At 42.9% G+C, this 22500-nt stretch overlaps 3 protein-coding genes across 6 annotated transcripts in view; 2 read left to right on the forward strand and 1 right to left on the reverse strand.

Annotated features, from left to right (window-relative positions):
• LOC113820530 (coiled-coil domain-containing 92B) overlaps window positions 1–3299 on the forward strand; it is a 111604-nt gene extending 108305 nt beyond the window's left edge. For all 4 annotated transcript variants that reach the window (XM_070132718.1, XM_027372885.2, XM_070132712.1 and 1 more), the window contains one exon: window positions 8–3299. In XM_070132718.1, the coding sequence (XP_069988819.1) occupies window positions 8–786 (779 nt within the window). In that variant the 3' untranslated portion in view covers window positions 787–3299. The remainder of the gene's footprint in view (window positions 1–7) is intronic.
• A 695-nt stretch (window positions 3300–3994) lies between these two features.
• Window positions 3995–13528, reverse strand: LOC113820545 (protein O-linked-mannose beta-1,2-N-acetylglucosaminyltransferase 1). The gene is made up of 16 exons (XM_070132730.1): window positions 12977–13528; window positions 11807–11931; window positions 11211–11287; window positions 10693–10872; window positions 9695–9941; window positions 9006–9133; window positions 8220–8290; window positions 7869–8024; window positions 7615–7725; window positions 7208–7403; window positions 6870–7063; window positions 6513–6621; window positions 6124–6198; window positions 5538–5764; window positions 4747–4857; window positions 3995–4131 (listed from the first exon to the last, which is right to left on the reverse strand). The coding sequence occupies exons 2-16, from the start codon at window positions 11916–11918 to the stop codon at window positions 4050–4052; spliced, it is 2076 nt and encodes a 691-aa protein (XP_069988831.1). The 5' UTR covers window positions 11919–11931; window positions 12977–13528; the 3' UTR covers window positions 3995–4049.
• A 476-nt stretch (window positions 13529–14004) lies between these two features.
• Window positions 14005–22500, forward strand: part of eIF2gamma (eukaryotic translation initiation factor 2 subunit gamma) — a 17241-nt gene continuing 8745 nt past the window's right edge. The window contains exons 1-3 of the mRNA XM_027372886.2: window positions 14005–14161; window positions 18870–19044; window positions 19251–19374. Of these exons, the coding sequence (XP_027228687.1) occupies window positions 14126–14161; window positions 18870–19044; window positions 19251–19374 (335 nt within the window). The 5' untranslated portion in view covers window positions 14005–14125. The remainder of the gene's footprint in view (window positions 14162–18869; window positions 19045–19250; window positions 19375–22500) is intronic.

The following is a 22500-nucleotide window of genomic DNA, read 5'->3' on the forward strand; positions in this document are numbered from 1 at the left end:
CTTTCAGACCTGCAGTTCGAGGCGCACCTGCGCCACGTGACGCAGACCGGCGAGGACGCCCTTCGCAAGCAGGTGTCCGAGCTGAAGAAGGTGCTGGAGGAGCGGACGGGCCGCGTCTCGCAACTGGAGGGGCAGCTGGCGGAGCAGCAGAAGCTCCTGGCTGACGAGCAGGAGCAGCATCGGTGGCGCGAGGTGCAGCTGAAGCAGCAGGTGGAGGCTGGCGAGCAGCGGGTGGCTGAGCTGCGCGGCGAGGTGGCCAAGCTGCGGGCGCAGGTGCGGGATCTGCGCGTGTACAGCTCCGCCCTGCGCACGGTGGGCGGCCGCGGCCCGTCCACCGCCCGCGCCTCCTCCAGGACCAGCACCAGCGCACGCCCGCTCTCCCGGAGCTCGCGGGCGTCCGTGGGCTCGCTGGACTCCCTCGAGTCGTCGGGGCCGCGCAGCCTGGGCTCGGAGGACGGCGAGGCGGGCTCGTGGCGCGGCGCGCGGCTCGGCGGCGGCGCCGGCCACGCCTCCGCCAGGCACGCGCGCCCCGACAAGGCGCCGCTCAGCCCCGGCGCGCGGAACACCTTCTCGCTGCCGCCCACGCTGCCCGCCACGCCGCCCTCGCTGCCGCCCCTCGCCTCCCTGCCGTCACCGCGCCCGTCCTCCTCGAACATCGTCCTGCCGCCCATCTCGGCCGGCCAGGGCGTGTCCCGCCCGCATGTCCGGCGGCAGCTGCGCCTGGCCTCCGCGCCCATCCTCGACATCGAGCGCAGCGACCCCCCTCCGCAGCGCGACCCCGCATGACCCCTCATGGCCTCGGCTCCGCGACAGAGAGCGCCCCTCCGCAGTGCCCCCCCGCACGCTGCCGGGGTCGGCGTGTCCTCCAGGAGGACGTCCGGGGCGTGGGGCAGCCGGGGGGCTTCCAGCTCTTCCAGGGACCAGAGACCATAGAGAGCGATGTAGTGGAGCGGCAGATCCTCGGGACAGGCGTGCGCGTCTCCCAGAAGGTCGTGCTGCGAGACTTGGGGCCTCTGGTGGCCCGTCTCGCGCGAGGGACTCCAATGCGGCCGCAACTGTTCAGCGCGAGGGCGTAGTGAGTGCGGTGCATGTGCTGCAGAGACACGCAATGAAGCATGGTGGAAAAGGAAAAATGGATCAATATAAAGTACAATTATGAAACCTGATTAGCCAAAACCCATGAAGGATGACGGAGATTTAGCGTACCATAGACAAGGTGACAACACGGTGTATATATGAATTCACCTTGACTGACCTGTGATACCGTTGCGATTCGAAAAGACAACGAAGGAATCGTGATGATAATGACCTAACCTGAGAGAAAAATAGATTTTGGGAGAGCTCGTTCCATTTTGTTCTGCTTATGGTATACATATCATGTAATTTTTAACACTCCTTGTATCAGTTGAAGGAGTGAAATTTCTTGGTTTTCTCTTTTGATTATTTTCACGATAATTTTTTTTTAGCACTGCACTTCTTTTGAAATGATTTCGTATACTTTTGATAAAGTGTTAGTCGTGTATAATCGGCTGTATCCCTTGACATGAGCAAAGATATATTTCATTATATTTGTTTTCATTTGTCATTTTAGAGTATGAGTAAACCGCACACACACACACACACACGCACACACACACACACACACACACACACACACACACACACACACACACACACACACACACACACACACACACACACACACACACACGCACACGCACACGCACACGCACACGCACACGCACACGCACACGCACACGCACAGACACAGACACACACACACACACACACACACACACGCACGCACTTTCTAATTTTGAATTTGATTAGATTCATGATTTTGAATGAAGGGTATGAATACTATTTTAAGTTCAACATGAAATGGATCTACAATGGAACTAAAAGGGAAAATGCTGTATTTGTAGTGCTATCAAAAGATGTATAGAATGCCTTTGTAACCCCTAATGGGAAACGAGTATATGATATATATTCCAAACATACAGTGAAGATTTTTTCATGTTCAATGAAACATCTATCACTGCAATTTTCTCTTTTGTGCGTGGAGGCAATATTATGAAAAAGAGAAGAAAGGAAAACGAGAAAAAATTATGTACGCCAGTCCACCCTAGGTACAAACGCATAACCAGGTTCCGTAAAAAAATAAAAGAAAACGAAGTAACGCCTGCACCTTATATACAGTATATATTTTTTAAGGATACCCCTTTTTTTGGATTCAATGGATATTTCCCATTTTCTGACATTCAGATAACTCCTCCATAGTGTTATATGAAATGGTGTATTGTGTATATACCTTTTTTTTCTAAAACTGACGTATATTACCCTGATGTTGATAGCCAATATGTGTGTAATAAGTATACAGTTCATACACAGTTACGGTAACTGTCGAGCTTTCGTGTTTGAACAATATTGAACTTTGAATTTAGAAATAGCAATACCTCATATTGTATCTTTTTTCTGGATATTGTTTTTTTGATTGTCATTACTAATTGAATTATCATAATAATGACTTTTGTATTGTTATTACATTTGGTGTTCATACTATTGCTATTGTTTATTTTTCTCTATTTTTAATATTATTAATAATGCTTTCATTATTGATATTATTATTATTATTATTTTCGATATTATTTAATTATTATTATCCAATATTATTATGGTTCCGTTATTATTATTATGATCTGCATTATTATTTTTATTATTATTATTATTGTTGTTATTATTATTTATCATGATTATTATTGTTATCTTCATTATTATAAGTTAAGAAAAGAGATGTATCCATCATTAATTAGGCATATTATGATGATAATGCCGATAGTTTTGTTTATATATATAATATTGCCTTATACTGATGCCGTTCTTGCCCCATAGAAAATACTGTGCAAATTACAATTTTGTATTATATTATGCCAGATTTTTAGAAATTATTTCCTTCTGATATTGATCTGAAACGCCTTTTGAATTTGTAAAGCTGCAGTATTTTTTGTATGACTGAATTATTGTACTACTGAAACCCCACTGTTATCAGGATTAATCATAGTATAATACCAGTTTCTCGATACATTATTTTATATATATATCCAATTCCATGTTATGAAGTAGAACGTAATACACTTTGTAAAGAAAAAATACATAAAGTATATATATGGTCATATTTTGAACTACGGAGTACTGTATTAAACTGATTTAAATGTATTCCACCTTTTTTCTAGCTAGTCGCATTTTCATATTTTTCTTTTTATTTTCCCAAATTTGTTTTAATAAACATATTAATAACATATGTTTTTTGCGCTTGACCTTTTCTCTACTGTAATTCTAGAAGATGTGTATCAGAAAAAAATAGGAATTACATTTCGTGTTCTCAAATGGTGTGTATGATTTTTCTAGTATTGTACAGTCACGGTCAAAACTCTTGTCAAACATGTTTCGAATTCCGTTTCGAACATCCGAACATCTGTAAAGGGTGAGACATTCGAAGCTTCAATTCATTGAAAGACATGTCCGCCACTGTTCACTGACTTTATACTTGACGTGGCCAGACTTCCGGAAAGAACTGGGGTGAAGTGGCAGAAAAGGCGTTCTCCTGACCAAAAGACTGCCTTTCTTTTCCCGATTTTGACTGAAGGGCTATTTACTTTTCCAGAATTTCACTGGAGGTATTTTCTCCCTGATTTTGAGAGAAGAGACATCTGATTTTAATTGAAGGGGCATATGCTTTCCCTGATTTCGAGTGACAAGGTACTTGCCTTCTCATAATTTTGACCGAAAAAAAACGGATACGGGCTAAAGCACAACGCACACAGGGTCTATATAAGTACTTGCATAGACCTTGAACACACCCCCCCCCCCCCACACACACACACAAACTCGCTAGCACGTCTCTCTTCAACACTAACATACCGTGTCTTTTAGTGTCAAATAGAATAATATGAAGACCGGAGGTTGGGAAGTAAAGAAATGGCATAGTTCGACACAATTATTTATGCTTCTTTATATACATATATATATATATATTTTTTTAGATTGTATCAATCAGTTCCTCTTCTCGAAATATCTATAAAGTTGGTGAGATTAAATTCTTCACTGGCCGATTTGGGAGTCCGTCTTATCCTGTTTGAGGAAAAATAATTTGCATTAAAACACTAATGTAACTGCCACTTAGGAACTACAAATAGATCATTATATTTATATATATATATATATATATATATATATATATATATATATATATATATATATATATATATATTTATATATATATGTATGTATATATAGACATATAGATTGGTAGATGATTATAGATATATATGTATATATAAATATATATATATATATATATATATATATATATATATATATATATATATATATATATATATATAGTGCGTGTGTGTGTGTGTGTGTGTGTATAATATATATATATATATATATATATATATATATATATATATATATATATATATATATATATATATATACACATACATACACATGTGTGTGTGAAATGTCTCAAACTGAACATTTCTTTGCAATAATTCAATAAAGAAAACCTTTATTGTTTCCTATAAATTAATTAGGTAAAGAAAAGAAAAAACATTCTATTCATTTATGCAAATCAATACATAAAGAGGGAATTAAACACTGAAAGGTTTGGAATCAGAACCCTTTCACTGTACTCGTTGAACTTTATCATTTTCGCGAGTCTGTTTACATCACTTCATTTACCTCATGGTACTCAGGTCCCCAGATGCTTTTCTGTTCATTGCGACCCTGTCAGCCTTTCTGACGAAGGATTCGGAAGGGGCGATCCAGTCACTTGTCCCAGAGGAATATTTGCTGCAAAAGTATTTATTATAATACATAAGGAGAAGGTATGTACGTTGTGGAGGAGAAGTATATTATGTTGTAATATTATGTACGTTGTGGAGGAGAAGCATATTTTTAAGCAATTGCCTATTACGTTGGGAATACTTGTATCGTGTTTGCAACATGGCTTGATGTCAACTGGTAGATTCATATGCAGAATGTATTTGGAATGCTGTAAAGGTCAGAGGCTGATTATATACCAATAAGATATTTCTTAATCTGTATATATCCAAATTCATGGTGTGAATCGGCCACAAGAATTAGGTAAACACGGCTCAGCATTTCCACTCATCCATCCAAACATAAATTCAGGTAACATATATCTTACTTGCCAGCACTCTGACAAAAGACACCAAACATTTAGAAAAAAAACAATATATATCGACGAGGCAAGCCTGTTATTACTCATGAACACAATAAAGCGTACACATCAATAAAATGAAACACTGCCAAAATAGAAACGAAATAAAAAGTGACGTTTCGAACTCGTCAGTCCTTCATCAAACAATCCGTATCAATTTTTTTCTATGCCCGACGAGGAATTCTTGAAGAGTTCGAAACGTCATGTTTTTTCCCTCTCGATGGTGGTTGTGTTTCCTTTTCTCTTGACTCCCATTTCGCTCACGCGCCCAACTCACACCTCCTCTTACCAGTACTTGGACAAAGGACAGCCGACGATGTACAGAACGTGGGACTCCTTTTCACAACCGAGACTGCGAGCCTTTGCGGTTTCGAGGGTGGCGTTGACGGGGTCCTGGGCTGCCGGACCCTGCGACGGGGCCTGATCATGGGCGTAGGCGGGGGAGAATGGGCGCACTCGAAACTTTAACACGCCTTCGTAAATTTCCTTCACTTCCTGTTCGTCTGTTCCTAGGCACTGGAGGGATGAGGCAGAGATTCAGCACGAGGAAAAGGAAGAAGAGGAAGAGGAGAGAGTAGATGGGGGGAGGAGGGAGGAGGAGGAGGAAGAAGATGAAGAAGAAGAAGAGGGAGAAGAGGAGAAAGGACAGGGGAAGAGGAGAGGGAGGAGGAGAAGAAAGAAAGAAAAAAGAATAATCTGAAGACATGAGAAGAAGTGAAATAAAAAAAGAGAACAAAGAATGAAAAGAGAAATATCTAGAAGACGGGAATGAAAAAATACACCGACAAACTAGAACGTAATACTAGAAAATCATTGGCTGACAGAATTTTGATTTCACATTTTTTTAGCAATGTAAAAAAAAACACCGCACTTACAGCTTGCATGAGAAAGAAGCTATTGTCATTATCTGCCCTGCTTGCAACACCCAAGAACAAGACAAAAGGACCTGGCTGAAAGAGACAGGAAAAAGGTTATCAGCATATAGTTAAATACGATTGAAATGAGCGTAATAGAAAAGAGAATCTGACTGAAAATTTAGGTAACTGATGATTGATCTCTTCTGATGGATTCCGTATCTTGCTCAACGTATTAACATATTTGATCATTATCTATCACTTATTCTGATTCATCTATCGTCCATTGCTATCATTTTATTGTGAAGCATGTGAATAGTGCGTATAAAGAGGCGTGGATAGTATTAGGACTCTGTCTGTCTGTCTGTCTGTCTCTCTCACTCACTTCCTTTCACGAATCAGCTTCTTACTTTGTTCTTAGGGATGATATTGGAGTGACAAGGATGACTTTCCAGGTGAATCTTCGTGGCTCGTCGGATTTCATCTTCAAACCATTCGGAATAGTTGTCCGCCAATAATCTGAGTTGCAAAATTAGTGATTTAAAATGGTGTAGATTATTAAAAGATCAATATTTTAGACTGACTGAAGTGTTGTTTTTTTCTGTTAATTAAGGATATTTTAATGTTTCTTTCATCCATGTGATCGTATTGAAAAACGTTCAAAAAACAAACGAAACAAACCACAGCGAACTACATGCCAAAAGGGCGTTTTTCTTAACACAAACATCTGCCTCACAAACAGAAAACAATAACTGTTTAAAGCAAACCTATGCACATTCCTGAGCTGCACGTGTGGGCGGTAGTTGATGAGCCTCAGATCGAAGTAATGGCGTTGCTCCCAACCCGTTACGTGGGCGCCCGCAGCACCGGCGTGGGCGGTTCGAGACACCTCGGGCACTACCGCCTGCAGGCCCCGACGTACGCCTTCGTTGTACAGCCACCAGTCCCAGTCCACCCCGGCCTGTGGATTGGGGAAAGGAGGCTTATGGCGCTGGACGGTTATAAGACGGGCGTGAAGAAGGCATGCTATGGAATGTGTTCATATGGGCGCGCATACACACGGGCGTGCGTCTCAACATCGACCCCTTCCTGCGACTTCACTTACACCGGCGGGCACCCAGTCCGGCAGCACCTGCGTCGCCCACCTCCGGCAGGTCATCCAGCCATACTGCGGGTACATGTCGGCGCGGAGGAGGGTCGTCGGGTCACAGGCTGTCCCCGGGTAGGAGTTCTGACCGAAGGCGCTGACCAGGTAGAGCGTCGGGTCGCGGGTCAGCAGCCACGCGGTCTGGTGGAAGTAGCTGCTCGAAGGGGGGGGGGGGGGAAGGAAGAGGTTAGCGATGATAATGACAGAACAACGAAAGGCAAAAGCGAAAAAGAGATATCGGCTCGAAGGATAAATTTTAGATTCAACACTGTTGTCTGGCTATAAATTTTGACATAGGAAGTTCAGTCAACGTGCCAACTGAGAACTGTGTGATCGCCTTTCAAACTAAGATCTACCACACAAACCTCAAAATGTCTGGAGCGAGAATAAGGTCGTCCTCCAGCAGGATGGCCTTGTCGACATGCGGCCATCGGTTGAACACGCTATACAGCGCAAAGGCAATGTTCATGTTTGTTCTGAAACATAATCAAAATCGACCTATAAATACTTGTTGTGAATGACATAATTCTTCAGAATAGAATGTGGACATTTTATCCATATAAGAGAAAAAAAATAACATGGGCAGCGTCAAACATATAAGACATGGTTGTGCTCTCACCTGGTATTCTCGCCCGGCAAGCCCTGGGGCACGTGAACCGCCACCTCGACCCCGAAGAGCCTCGCCAGGCGCAGGGTCTCCAGGTGCGCCCCGTCCACCACCACGAGCACCCGCGTCTCCCCGGCTCCCGCCACTTCGCCCAGGTTCTTCAGAAGCCTAAGGGAAGGACGAGTTCATTTTAACCTTAGGAAACAGGCAAAAGGGGTAAAGAGGATCCCTTTTGTCCATACTGTGTCCCACTAGTTTTCCGCAATCACCTTCCTCAATTCGGTGAGCGATTAGTAGGAGAAAATGCATCGACGGACATAGACTAAGCGTAACGGTAATTAAAGAACAAACTGCCGCTGTTACCTGTAGAGGTGGAATGGCTTGTTCGCCGTCACGATGGCCACCGGGATTTCCTCCGCCATCGGTATCGACGGCTGTGTGGAGGGAGGAAAGGAAGGAAGAAATACATCAAACGGCGTATCGATAACGGAAGGCTGCGAAAACTAATACCTATTGCAGAGGCAGATGTCTTAAGTATATGATTAACTATATGCATATCTATAGAGCCTTCTTGTTTGACAATGACATGGGTACGTATTAAGGAGTCAGTAGATGGAAACTGCTGAAAACGCACCAGTACAATAAAACAAAAAAGAGTAAGACTGCTTAATTAAGCACACACACACATCGAGGACGATTCCGAAACTGTTATATCACTTATTTCAATAAATTTGAATAAATAAGACAATATATATATATATATGCATATATACATTGATAAGTGTATATGTATATATATTGATATGTATATATGTATATATATTGATATGTATATATATATATATATATATATATATATGTGTGTGTGTGTGTGTGTGTGTGTGTGTGTGTGTGTGTGTGTGTGTGTGTGTGTGTGTGTGTGTGTGTGTGTGTGTGTGTGTGTGTGTGCGTGCGTGTATGTGTATTTTATATATATATATATATATATATATATATATATATATATATATATATATATATATATATATATATATTACATGCAGTCATATATAAATATATACACGCAAATACAAAATACAAATAAACAGCAAGCCCCCAGCTACTCCAGCGGCTGACCGAAGAACCGTAAGACGAGGTCACGTGACTCACCGGGCGCGGGCGGCGGGCTGGCACCAGAGGCCGCTCGCAGCTGCACAGGTCTCGGTAGCCCTCGTACGAGCCGCAGAACTCCGCCTGGTCTTTCAGCTCCGCCTCCTCGTGCCATCTGCAGCCTCGGTCTGGGAGAATTTAGTCGGGGTTTAAATGTGTTGGTTTTGTTTTGGATTAAACTCTCTCTCTCTTCCTATTTCCACGCTCCTCTTTCTCTCTCTCTCTCACTTTCTCCCTCTCTCTCACGCACACTTTTTTCCCTCTTCCTCCCTCCATCCCTCTCTCTCTCTTCCTCTCTTCTGACTTATTACTCAATACTCTCAGTGTCCTTGAAATCACACCAACAACATTCGTTTGTCTACAGCCTTCGTCCACATCAGTCACTTGTATTGCGCAATCCAACTTTACACCGCCCTGTCTCTCACACCTTTCCATTCACTTATCAACAGCATTATCATTTACACATTCCATACCACGCCCATCCCAGTGTCACCATACATTTACACCATGCACCTGTCATCATTACTACCACCACCACCATCATCATCATCATCGTCGTCGTCAACATTATCACCATCTCCCTCACCGTCATCATCATTATCACCATCTCCCTCACCGTCATCATCATTATCATTACCATTTTCATCATTATCATCATCATGAGACCTTCTCGTTCCCAGAATCCATACCTCGCGGCGCCCTTTCCAGCGTCACCTCCAGAAAGAGGCTCCTCGCGGGTCTGCTGTGCTCCCGCGTCGCTACGGCTTCCGCGATGACCTTTCCCCGCGCTAGGTCAAGGGCCGCGCCAGGGAAGAGTGACCCCGTGACTGCCGCCATGGCCCAGGGCTCGCCCGTGCAGACTCGGGGCAGCATTCGGGCACCCAGTCTTAAAAGGGCAGCTTCTCCCTCCGGTGCCAGGAAGGACAGGAAGTACGGCTGCATGGGGAGGAGACAGGCAGCGTGTGGGTAATCAAATACGGCCGTTTTCTATTTAGTGTTATGTCGGGTCAAGCGCTTCAGTCGCCAGTCCTTGATACTCTACAGCAGCGATTGCCTGCGGGGGTCATAGGATTCCGTCGTGAAATGAATTTCGTCTCTCGCTTTCATTCTTCTGGGATGTATATGCTTGTCATATAGCATGCACCTGTGAGTATTGTGTTTCGAGCTCCAGTAGTGCGTGGAACAGGCGACTTTGCACTGTGCTCTAAATATAAATTCGAGTGTGGTGTGTGTGTGTGCGGGGGGGGGGGGTCGTCAAAGAAAGGATGCCACAAAAAGGACAGGAGAGTTAAGAATGCCATCACTAAGAAGGGTTTGGGAACCACTGATCTACTAGAATATTTTTATGTGTGTGTGTACTGATACTGCATTTCTGTTATCAGAGAAAAAAACGTTTAGGTTAAGAAATTTTAAGAATTAGTAAGTGATCATGCCTTATGCGACTTCTGCAGACTCACAAGCCTATACAAAATACAAGAATAAAAAGTTAGTCAAGAACTTTATCTTAAAAATGTATTCCTTCTCTCATACTTTCCCTTCTTGCGTCAAACAATGTGTTGTTACAGATTAGGATTCAACATCAATAGAAGATGAGGACTTCCTTTTCCATGTCCAAATCTGGCATACTGTGATTGCTATTACGAATACATATTTAATCTCAGTCCATAAAATGAATTCAAGAGCATACCAGGCCTACAATAATAACAACACGTCCAGGTTGCAGAGCTTCCAGAAAGTGTTGCAGATTCTTCCCTTCCGATGGCTGGAACGTGCGAAACCGCCGGCTCGCCATGACAGAGCCCGTGCGTTCGTTCAGGGCAAGCACGTGTATTCCTCCCTCTTTGCGTTGGCTCGTGAATTCGTAGAGCTGTAGGTTTTTAAATAATTTTAAGATAATCAGGAGGTGAGTCTGAGTTATCCATGCCCTTACTTTATTCAGTATTGTTGGTTAAATTGTAGGTTTTCAATACAAATAATAGATACATTTAAAAGTGCTGCAGTGTGCCTTACTTAAATCTTTACTCTAGAGAATATTTTTGAGGACTAATTCCCTTTTAATCTTTGAATTCATACTACGGGCATTGTAGGTTTTCAGAAAAAAAATCTAAAGAAATTGGACTAGTTTACCCTCAATGTGCGATGGTAAAAAGAAAATGGGAATAAAAGTTTTGTTCCTAACCTCAGGAAAGTTAAAATGTGCCTTACAATTGTTCGTTCTTGCAGGATTCTTAAGCGGGTAGTGTTGATGTGAACCGATAGATATAAATTGTTTTCTTCCAGAGCTAGAGAAGAGACAAAAATGAATAATCATGACATAGCACAAGAATTGATGATGTCAATATAAAGAAAGATCATCAACTATGCAATTATTGGTACAAGATATATTTCATAGAATTTTGTTCTCATTTGATTGCTAGTTATATTTGCCTGAAATGAATCTATAAAAAACAGTTATATGGTTTTGGTTTAATTTTTAGAATGGGGGGAATGGATTAAAAGTATTATTAGTGTAATACAAGAGAGAGAGAGAGAGAGAGATAGATAGATAGAGAGAGAGAGAGAGAGAGAGAGAGAGAGAGAGAGAGAGAGAGAGAGAGAGAGAGAGAGAGAGAGAGAGAGAGAGAGAGAGAGAGAGAGAGAGAGAGAGAGAGAGAGAGAGAGAGAGAGAGAGAGAGAGAGAGAGAGAGAGAGAGAGAGAAATTAGAAACAGCGAAACAAACTAGAAATGAAATTGCAACAAAATAGAAAAAAGGAACACAGAGGCAGACAGACAGCCAGGCACAGAATCCAACCCCACAGACCTTTTATTCTCTTCCATTTCTTGAGCGAAATCTCTGCCTTCTCCCAGGATCTCGCGAACCCGCTCGCTTCCGTTGCCAAGTGGAGCAAAGTCGCTAAAAGAATCCACGCCATTTCAAACACCTGCCTGTTAGCGAGACGCAAAATCTAGACAAAATGTGCGTAATCATTAGCAAAACAGAAACAGGAATGTGCGCAAATAGGAAATGAGATGGGATGAAATGTAGCCGAGATATTGGTATTTAGCCCATCAGAGACATGGGAGAATAGGTGGGGGAATGGTGTAAACTGATGGAGCTGTCATGGAATGGAAAGTTTAAATCTGCTGCATTCGAGTGACAGTGGAGTAATTTTCTGATTATCCTCAGTTGATGCGACGGTGAAATATATATGAAGAGAGATAGAAATGATATCGATCATATGAAGAGACTATCATTAATTATTGCGTTACTCGAAAACGAATAAAGAAATGTGGAAATAATTTTGATCATAAAATATACCGTCTTTGGGGAAATTCATATTCACTTTGAGAACATAATTCTTTGGTCAAACACAAATTATGTGTAAACGCACGCTCGTACCTCGGACACACAAATGAATACCTATATCTTAATCAAATTTTACTTTCGTAATATTAAGGTGCATACTATGGATAAGTTTTTTTCCTATTGGGCACATAAGGATTGATAGCTTCTGCAATATTCGAGACTGATTTTTGTATTTGTTTTTCCTCCCTTTCTCCCCTGAAAGCTCACCGAGCAGCTGTCATTCAACACTTCATAAATTACAACATCTCAGAATCAATGCTATTATCATTATCCCATGTTCATACATATTTTGCCATTTCTCGTCTAGTTATTAATATATTCATTATTGCTATAACTGTCAGTATCATTATCATAATTATTGTCATATATAAGATAACTATTATCGTCATTACTATCTTCCTGTCATTATCATGCTTATCATCGGATCTGTTACAGTCATTGATATCCTTATCATCATCAGTATTGTCAACATTCTTGACACTATTAATCGGCACAACCATTTCCTTAGCGATATATCTTTAGTGTTACCCTCTGAGCAGTGCAAAACTAAAATAAACGGTTGATATTGTTGCAAACTGTGTTAATGAATCATATACAGACGTAATACAATTTCACAGAACTTACCTTCTCTTGATGCTGTATTCGATGGTATTTTGAATAATTTCTTTCACGCAATGCAAATGATTCTTAAAGTACGGAATATGTACATCTGCGATATGCTGATTTTCCTTTGGACTCTCTGTCGTTCTATATGATTTGTTCACTCACTTGTAACTTTTTACTGACGGAGAATATGGTATTGCAATAGAGTAGTCAAAGCTTTTATTTCCTTACTAAACACACAGTTCTATAAGTGTGAAATTGACTGCACTAACGCAACGCTGTGGTTAAAGGTAAAACGAAGTGAAAATTATGGCATTTTTTCCTGTATTGTCCCTCGCCTCCGGCAATTTGACACGACAGAGTATACTACAGTCAGTAAAATAAACTGAGCATTTGACTGAAATGATATTAATTTTGTAGGATGAATACCGTATGTTCAAGTAAAGGAAAAAAAAAGTATCATTTTGCTTGCCAGTGCGAATGAAATTTGAAAAATATATATATACCGCTCAGTATATCAGTTTTTGTACATTTCTCCTTTCCCGTACATTAAAACTACTAGCTAACAGATAAGATTTACGTACAGGTATATATATATATATATATGTGTGTGTGTGTGTGTGTGTGTGTGTGTGTGTGTGTGTGTGTGCATATATCATATAATAAGATAGAGAATAACAGATATGTATCCGATGCCTTTTTCCTTGGCAGGTTTTCATACTCAGAACAGTATTGCATCAGACACTCAAAATCTGCATAATTCACTCGTAAACATACTTCAACTCGTCCATAAAATCACACAATATTTACTTAGGTATTAGATTTAGTATGGATAGAGGCTACAAGGGGTGTAAGTTATAATAATAATGTGTCAGAATTTCTAACACGCTTAAGAAATCGCAATTGTTCTAAGGCTCATGAGCTAGTCAATTATTACCCTTTTAAGCCTTTTAGAAAATAAAACTAGACAACAAAGTCATCAAATAATGAATGAGATATAAATTTAGATTGCAAAAACCTTTGAAATATGTACAGGAGTCGATGAATAAGGCTATAAAGGTGAAGACCGTAAACTTAGACATGCTAGAAAACGAGTCTCTGTACCCGGTCTGTACACATTGTTGACTGAGCTGATGGAAGAATAAGAAATCCTCAGATAATACCACAAATATGTCTAATTTAGCCGTGCAGGATCTCCAGACTCTGGTTAGTAAATGGAAAAAGGGTGGTTTTGAATTAAATGGGTGGAACTGAAGTTAGAATAGTAAAAGAGAACTGGCAATGAGATAATGAAATGGCGGGTGAAATCCAGCTGTCACGTTATTTGATAAATATTTCGTTACATATTAGTATTTGGTCTTTGCTATTGGGTGAAGACAGGTAGGGAAGCATATAAGATGATTATATGTTGTGGGGAGATGGTGGAGGAATTGTGGGTATTTTAGAAATTTGTAAAAGGTTCTTGTATAGGCTCCCACAGACACTCAAAGAGAGGTGACTTTACTTTAATGTTAGTTGGCTTTACTTTGGTTAATGTTACCGAGGACTACGCACAGAGATAGAGGGAAATGGACTCTGCTATATTGTAGGGTACAGGAAATAATCTTAAACAACATAGGTACAGGGGGTAATTTTCTAGAATACTTTCGCCAAACGGATCACAACGTATTTGATAATGTTGGATTCCTCTCACTGTCTACAATGCAACTATGTAGGATTTATTGCGCGGAAGCCCCCTCAGCCTCACACTCTTGTCACCGATAGTAGGGGAGGGCATGAAAGTTACCAGGGAAATTGTGGGGTAAAATGTAAATGATATACACAGAATGTCACTATATTGTCCAATGCAGGGGACTGTATAGTCATAATTATAACCCAGAATCAACACAATACTGGAAACAGAACATTTCTCACTGGCGTTCTGTCACTGAATGGCTGGTGGGCTGTCAAACCTGGCGGGTGGTGAATGAAAGCGTGAAACGCACGATGCGCAGATAATTCTAAATAAGTGTACAGGTAAATCTTAAAACACGTAAATGAAGTATAACAACATTAAGATAAGACAAAAAGCATAAATGTGTAACAGCAGACACTGATGATTAATTAAATATTGTTTTGACAGTAATTTTCTATATTACGTCTGCATGACCGATATCAACGATTTTCGTATCATTGGATTCCTCTCACTCTATACAATACAAACATGTAGGTTTTATTGCTCAGAAACCCCCTGTTAGCGACAAACTTGGCCCCGATAGCGGGGTCGACGATGTCGGAGCGGCGGACGTAATATATAATATTACCCTAATAATATAACCTCAGTGAAAATAATCATGGTTATTCACATGCAACCCCCCTTTGGGGGGGCTGCCGCCCCCCAACTCCTGCCGAGGAAACGAAACCTCCACCATGTATTCACGGCAGGATAGAGCGCACACGAACTAGATGCGGTGCCGATAACCTACAATAACCTAGGATTTTTAAGGTACTAACCTGATTGATTAATGCCACTAATTAGTAGGGAGGGTGCTCCTTTGCTGCAGAATTTTAAGGAGGCAGGGTGTGTCCGGCAGGAGGTCCTAGGCTGGAGGATACAGCTTTCTCCCAACGGAGGAGGCCGTGGAGGAAGCACATCTCTTAGCATTTTTTCCTGGCTAGTTGCAATTTTGCGCAGAAAATCCGTCTCCGAATACGAGCACCCTCCACACTCGGCCATCGCGGCGGCTATGACTGCCTTTGGAATGCGACGGTTATTTCGGTTAGGAATACGAATGTCGTTATTCCAGAGGAAAGGAAAATCGACCTTGAGGCCATCGGTGTAACATCGAAAGAGGTGCAAAACCCGCCTACGAGAGCGGGCCACCCTGTTCATCCTGATTATACTACAATTGTCTATATACAATGCTGACTATGCCAAGGTTAATATGCTGATTCAGTGGGAATCTTTTTAGGTAATTGTAATATTACGCCCGCCGCTCTGACATCGACGATGATTGTGTAACGCTCTAGCCTGCCGAGAATATGTGGTGGAGGTTTTGTTCCCTTGGCGGGGATTGGGGGGGCGTCAACCCCCCCCACCCCACCCCCCTCCAGGGGGGTTGCAGGGGGCACAGCCCCTGCAATGGAAAGTTATGTCAATAACCATGGTTATTTTCACTGTGCGTTATATTGTTAGTGTTATTTAACCCCGCATTTTCCCTGGAACCTTTCATGCCCTCCCCTGCTATCGGGGCCAAGTTTGTCGCTAACGGGGGGTTTCCTCACAATAAAAACTATATATTTGCAATGTGGAGAGTGAGAGGAATCCAATGATACGAAAATCGTCAATATCGGTTATGCGGACGTAATACAGAAAATTACTGTTTTGACAAGCGCATAGTAACACATGAAGTACTTTGGATATCACAGTAATGTGGTCAGTGTTGTGTTATTCCTGGCAAGGCAAATAAGATGCGAGACTTAGAATCTGAGGGGTGTTTTTTCGTCATTTTTGCTGTGAGTATGAGGCCGCTGCAGGTTAAACTATGTTCTGTCCCATTCTGTTTCTTCCTCTCTTTAAGATGGTGATTTCCATTTCCCTCTGTCTACGCGTGTTGTTATAAGTTACTTGTACCTTTATATGCAGGAAGTCCACTAATTGTTTCTTGTGCAAATAATTGGATGAGATCTGAGTACCATTTCTGTCAACAATCTTGATTTGTTAGTCCCAATAGCAGGGGAGGGCATGAAGTATATCATGGAAATTATGGGGTGAAACTTGTTTAAATAACAAAAGAGAATAGAAATGCATATAACTAGCACAAAAAATTATTAAAATCGGCTAGTGAAATTCTATAGACATGCCTGCCATTTTTGAAACTTACAGACATGCATCAAAATTCTAAAACCCACCTTTCAGCAAAGTCTACGAGAATTCATACCTTCTAAACCCAAAAACCTGTCCTGACCCATAAGCCAACCATGTACCATGCAAGGCCCATGGCTAGAAGAGTACTGCCTTCAGGGAAGACACTATTTCCATGCTCAGGATCTTATTCTTGCCTGTTGTGATTTTGTTATTATATTGCACAGAAACATTGATTATCTAGAGATGATTTGGAGTCTGCTCAACTAAAACAGTCTCTTACTATCTTGATTCAACATATTAGATTTCAAATATAGACTTGGAAAATGACAAAAAAGAAAAATAATTATGCAGAAAAAGAAATGATATTGCAAAGGGGGGACAAGGAGTCCTGATACCGTACATGAGTGTTTGTGTAGGCTAGGCCTATAAGCCACATCCCAGGAGAGTTGCCACTCAAGGAAGCCTTTTTCTTGGATTTTGGTTCATGTGTGGGCTCTGAGCCACCTGGATCCAGTGGGTAAAAATGTGAATTATTGTGCTCTGGAGGAATTCACATACATCTGGCAACCGTAACTTCATTGTTTTAAGATAGCCAAAAGAAAGAAGAGTAGAGAAAAAGATAACCAGATGGAAAGTTGGGTGAAATAGTTTGAATAGACTACATTACAATTAATAGGATCTCATTATTTGTTGCCCTGTTATTCATCATTTCACTGTTTCGTCACTGATCTTTTTTGGATCCAATGTCGACTTAACACATTCCATTCTTCTGTTGTTGGGGTTCTGAAAAGTTGTGTACATGTCTGCAAACACATAATAGACTATTGAGAAATAGACAATATAAGAAATTTTGTGTTAAGTAATTAAAGATAGAACATGAACTCCAGTTTATGTATATGTACCAAAAGTTGAAAGTTTGTGCAAACTGCTAATGAGAATTGTTGTATCTGTGAACAGTATATCTATTTTTTTATTAACTTTATTTAGATAAAAATGTGGTTGCTGATCTTTTTTGTAATATTTAAATGTGAAGAGTGTAGAGAACACACAAAATTATTTTTAAGCTTATAGCTATTAGTCTGAAAAGAAAATGATCCCAGGTTTAGGAATTATTATTATTTTTTTTGTTTGTAATGTAAGTATATTGGTTAGATACTTTCTAAATCCACTTAAAACTTGCAGAGGTCTGTGATAGAAGGCCACAAAATTAAGTTGAACCCAATATTAGTATTTGGGCTGATGAAAGAAAGGGGTATATTTAAACATTTCTTGCTGCTTTGTTTGTTAATTATTCTTTGTCTGTTCGTTCCTGTTAATAATAGATCCTTATTTATCATAGTTTGTATTAGAAATCAGTCCTGTTCATATTAATTATTTTGTATTTTATCAAGCTTCCTTTTGTATCGTTGTTTGTATTAGTCATGGTAGAGTGCATGCAGACCAGATCATCAGAAGCAAATGGGCTGGAGAGGAGAAAGACAGACAGACACACAGACAGACACAGAGGGGCAGAGGAATAGTACCTTATCAGGGAGAGGATAAAGCATATGCTGCTCAATAAGTTAATCTGCAGAAGTGAATACCAATAACTGTGTAGATACTAGAAAGACTGACATGCCCACAGGGGTTTGAGTAATTGCTGTGTCAGCATTTGTTCGCAATCCAGCAAAGGCCAATAGAGCTTCACCAAATGCATTCAAGTAGGAAGTAATTAGTAGGTTTTCAAGCCAACTTATTGTGAAATAAGGAACTAGTCAAAGTCATGGAAATTTATTCTTTTACTTATTTTTTACATTTAAGATAAAAAGTTCACAATGTAGGGAGCTTTCTGTACATTGGCAACCATGTGTCTTTCTTTCTTTTTTGCTTTACATGTACATTTTTAAAACATACAAGTGCACATGCACACACAGTGAAAGTGAGAGTAGAGAGTAGAGTGGTGATGGTTAGGGTTGGGTTAGAGTTAGTTAGAGTTAGAGAGATTTATCACATTTTTCAAATGCTATATTTCAAAGCATAGAACTTAACTCTTGTGTCATTTGATTTCCACCTTGACAATCTCCTCAGGACATCAGCAAATTGACAGCCCTCTCCCCAGAGGTAATCAGTCGACAAGCAACAATCAATATCGGCACAATTGGCCATGTGGCCCATGGCAAATCTACTGTGGTGAAGGCCATCTCTGGCGTCCAGACTGTCAGATTTAAGAATGAATTGGAAAGGAATATTACTATCAAGTTGGGTAAGTGAAGTCAGTGGGTGTGAAAGATGTATTTCAGCATTTGATTATTCTGTGCTTGTTTTTCGTTTTCATTATAGTAACGATACCAATGTGACTATTATTTATGGTCAGCAAGTTGCATTAGGGTATTTAAAAAGTCATATGAAACCTTAAATCCCATACCTATACTTATTGAGAATTAACTTCGACTTTGAAAATAATTACAGGTTATGCTAATGCAAAAATCTACAAATGTGACAATGCTAAGTGTCCCCGGCCTTCCTGCTTCACATCAGCCAGTTCTCATAAAGAGGATGCATTCCCCTGCCATAGGTCTGCATGCTCTGGAAAGTAAGTTTGCTATTTTCATTTTAAATGTATTTGTACAATTGATTTCCAAGATGATTTTTAAAAGTTGCCAAGGTGGATGCTGTTGTTGCTTGTTTTCTGTCCATTTTTTTATCCTCCTGCTTCTCCTTTTCCTCCTGTTCCTCCTCTTACTCTTCTCCCTCCTCCTGCTCCTCTTCTCCCTCCTCTTCCTCCTCTTCTCCCTCCTCTTCCTCCTCTTCTCCCTCCTCTTCCTCCTCTTCTCCCTCCTCCTCCTCCTCGTCTCCCTCCTCCTCCTCCTCTTCTCCCTCCTCCTCCTCCTCCTCTTTCTCCTCTTCCTTCCTCCTATTCTCCTTCTTCTTCTCCTTCCTCTCCTCCTTCCTCCTCCTTCCTTCTTCTTCTCCCTCCTCCTCCTCTTCTCCCTCCTGCTCTTCCTCCTCCTCCTCTTCTCCCTCCTGTTCTTCCTCCTCCTCCTCTTGCTCTTCTCCCTCCTCTTCCTCCTCCTCTTGCTCTTCTCCCTCCTCTTCCTCCTCCTCTTGCTCTTCTCCCTCCTCTTCCTCCTCCTCCTCTTGCTCTTCTCCCTCCTCTTCCTCCTCCTCCTCTTGCTCTTCTCCCTCCTCTTCCTCCTCCTCCTCTTGCTCTTCTCCCTCCTCTTCCTCCTCCTCCTCTTCTTCTCCCTCCTCTTCCTCCTCTTCTTCTCCCTCCTCTTCCTCCTCTTCTTCTCCCTCCTCCTCTTCTTCTCCCTCCTCCTCTTCTTCTCCCTCCTCCTCTTCTTCTCCCTCCTCCTCTCCTCCTCCTCCTCCTCCTCTTCTTCCTTCTCCCTCTCCTCCTCCTTCTCTCCTTCCTCCTCCTTTTCCATCTCTTCTCCCTCCTCCTCCTCTTCTCCCTCCTGCTCCTCCTTCTCTTCCTCCTCCTCCTTCTCCTCTTCCTCCTCCTCTTCTTATCCTTCCTCCTCTTCCTTCTTCTCCCTCCTCCTCTTCCTCCTACTCATCTTCCTCCTCTTCTTCTCCCTCCTCCTCTTCCTCTTCTCCTTCCTCCTCCTCCTCCTCCTCCTCCTCCTCCTCCTCCTCCTCTTATCCCTCCTCCTCCTCTTATCCCTCCTCCTCCTCTTATCCCTCCTCCTCTTCCTCTTATCCCTCCTCCTCTTCCTCCTCTTATCCCTCCTCCTCTTCCTCCTCCTCCTCCTCCTCCTCCTCCTCCTCCTCCTCCTCCTTTTCTCCCTCCTCCTCTTCTTCTTCTCCCTCCTGCTCTTTCTGCTCCTCCTCTTCTTCTCCCTCCTGCTCTTTCTTGTCCTCCTCTTCTTCTCCCTCCTGCCCTTTCTCCTCCTCTTCTCCCTCCTGCTCTCCCTCCTCTTCTTCTTCCTCCTCCTCCTCTTCTTCTCCCTCCTTCTCCTCCTCCTCTTCTTATCCCTCCATCTCCTCTTCTTCTCCCTCCTGCTCTTTCTGCTCCTCCTCTTCTTCTCCCTCCTGCTCTTTCTTGTCCTCCTCTTCTTCTCCCTCCTGCTCTTTCTCCTCCTCTTCTCCCTCTCGCTCTCCCTCCTCTTCTTCCTCCTCCTCCTCCTCCTCCTCCTCCTCCTCCTCCTGTTCTCCCTCCTCCTCCTCCTCCTCCTCCTGTTCTCCCTCCTCCTCCTCCTCCTCCTCCTCCTCCTCCTCCTCTACTTCTCCCTCCTTCTCCTCCTCCTCCTCCTCCTCCTCCTCCTCCTCTTCTTATCCCTCCTCCTCCTCCTCTTCTTCTCTCCTGCTCTTCGTCGTCCTCCTCCTCCTCCTTGTCTCCCTCCTCCTCCTTCACCTCCTCTTCTCCCTCCTCCTCCTCCTCTTCTCCCTCCTCCACCTCCTCCTCCTCCTCCTCCTCCTCCTCCTCCTCTTCTCCCTCTTCCTCCTCCTCTTCTCCCTCTTCCTCCTCCTCTTCTCCCTCTTTCTCCCTCTTTCTCCTCCTCCTCTTGCTCTTCTCCCTCCTCTTCCTCTTCTTCTTCCCCTCCTCTTCCTCCTCTTCTTCTCCTCCTCTTCCTCTTCTTCTCCCTCCTCCTCCTCCTCCTCCTCCTCCTCTTCTTATCCTTCCTCCTCCTCCTTCTCCTCTTCCTCCTCCTCCTCCTCCTCTGCCTCCTCTTCTTATCCCTCCTCCTCTACCTCTTCTTCCCCCCCCTTATCCCTCCTCCTCCTCCTCTTATCCCTCCTCCTCTTCTTCCTCCTCCTCCTCTTATCCCTCCTCCTCTTCCTCCTCCTCCTCTTCTTATCCCTCCTCCTCCTCCTCCTCCTCCTCCTTTTCTCCCTCCTTCTCCTTTTCTCCCTCCTCCTCCTCCTTTTCTCTCCTCCTTTTCTCCCTCCTCCTCCTCCTCTTCTTCTCCCTCCTGCTCTTTCTCCTCCACCTCCTCCTCTCCCTCCTGCTCTTTCTCCTTTTCATCTTCCTCCTCCTCCTCCTCCCTCCTCCCTCCTCCTCCTCCTCCTCCTCCTCCTCCTCCTTCTCCTCTTCTTATCCTTCCTCCTCCTCCTTCTTCTCCCTCCTTCTCCTCCTCCTCCTCTTCTTCCGCCTTCCGTTATCCCTCCTCCTCTTCCTTCTCTCATTCCTCCTCCTCCTCCTCCTCCTCCTCTTCCTATTCCTCCTCCTCTTTTCCCTCTTCTTCTCCTCCTTCCTCCTCCTCCTCCTCTTATCCCTCCTCCTCTTCCTCCTCCTCCTCTTCTTATCCCTCCTCCTCCTCCTCCTCCTCCTCCTCCTCTTCCTCCTCCTCCTCCTTTTCTCCCTCCTCCTCCTCTTCTTCTCCCTCCTGCTCTTTCTGCTCCTCCTCTTCTTCTCCCTCCTGCTCTTTCTCCTCCACCTCTTCTTCTCCCTCCTGCTCTTTCTCCTCCTCTTCTCCCTCCTCTTCTTCTTCCTCCTCCTCCTCTTCTCCCTCCTCTTCCTCTTCTCCCTCCTCTTCCTCCTCCTTCTCCTCTTCCTCTTCTTCTCCTTCCTCCTCTTCTTGTCCCTCCTCCTCTTCTTCTTCCTCTTCCTCTTCTTCTCCTCTTCTTCTCCCTCTTTCTCCTCCTCCTCTTCTTATCCCTCCTCCTCCTGTTCTCCTTCCTCCTCCTCCTCCTGTTCTCCCTCCTCCTGTTCTCCCTCCTCCTCCTCCTCCTCCTCCTCCTCCTCCTCCTCCTCCTCGTCTCCCTCCTCCTCCTC

This window comes from Penaeus vannamei, chromosome 2, assembly GCF_042767895.1.
Source record: "Penaeus vannamei isolate JL-2024 chromosome 2, ASM4276789v1, whole genome shotgun sequence".
Lineage (NCBI taxonomy): Eukaryota > Metazoa > Arthropoda > Malacostraca > Decapoda > Penaeidae > Penaeus > Penaeus vannamei.

Bases quoted from the DNA above. Each gene is read 5' to 3' on its own strand.
- LOC113820545 (XM_070132730.1), bottom strand. From the start codon at position 11,918: ATGGCGTGGATTCTTTTAGCGACTTTGCTCCACTTGGCAACGGAAGCG. The intron at 7,726-7,868 runs GTGAGAGCACAA...ATTATGTTTCAG, and splicing joins TTGCCGGGCGAGAATACCAG to AACAAACATGAACATTGCCT. The intron at 6,199-6,512 runs GTAAGAAGCTGA...TGTCTCTTTCAG, and splicing joins ATATCATCCCTAAGAACAAA to CCAGGTCCTTTTGTCTTGTT.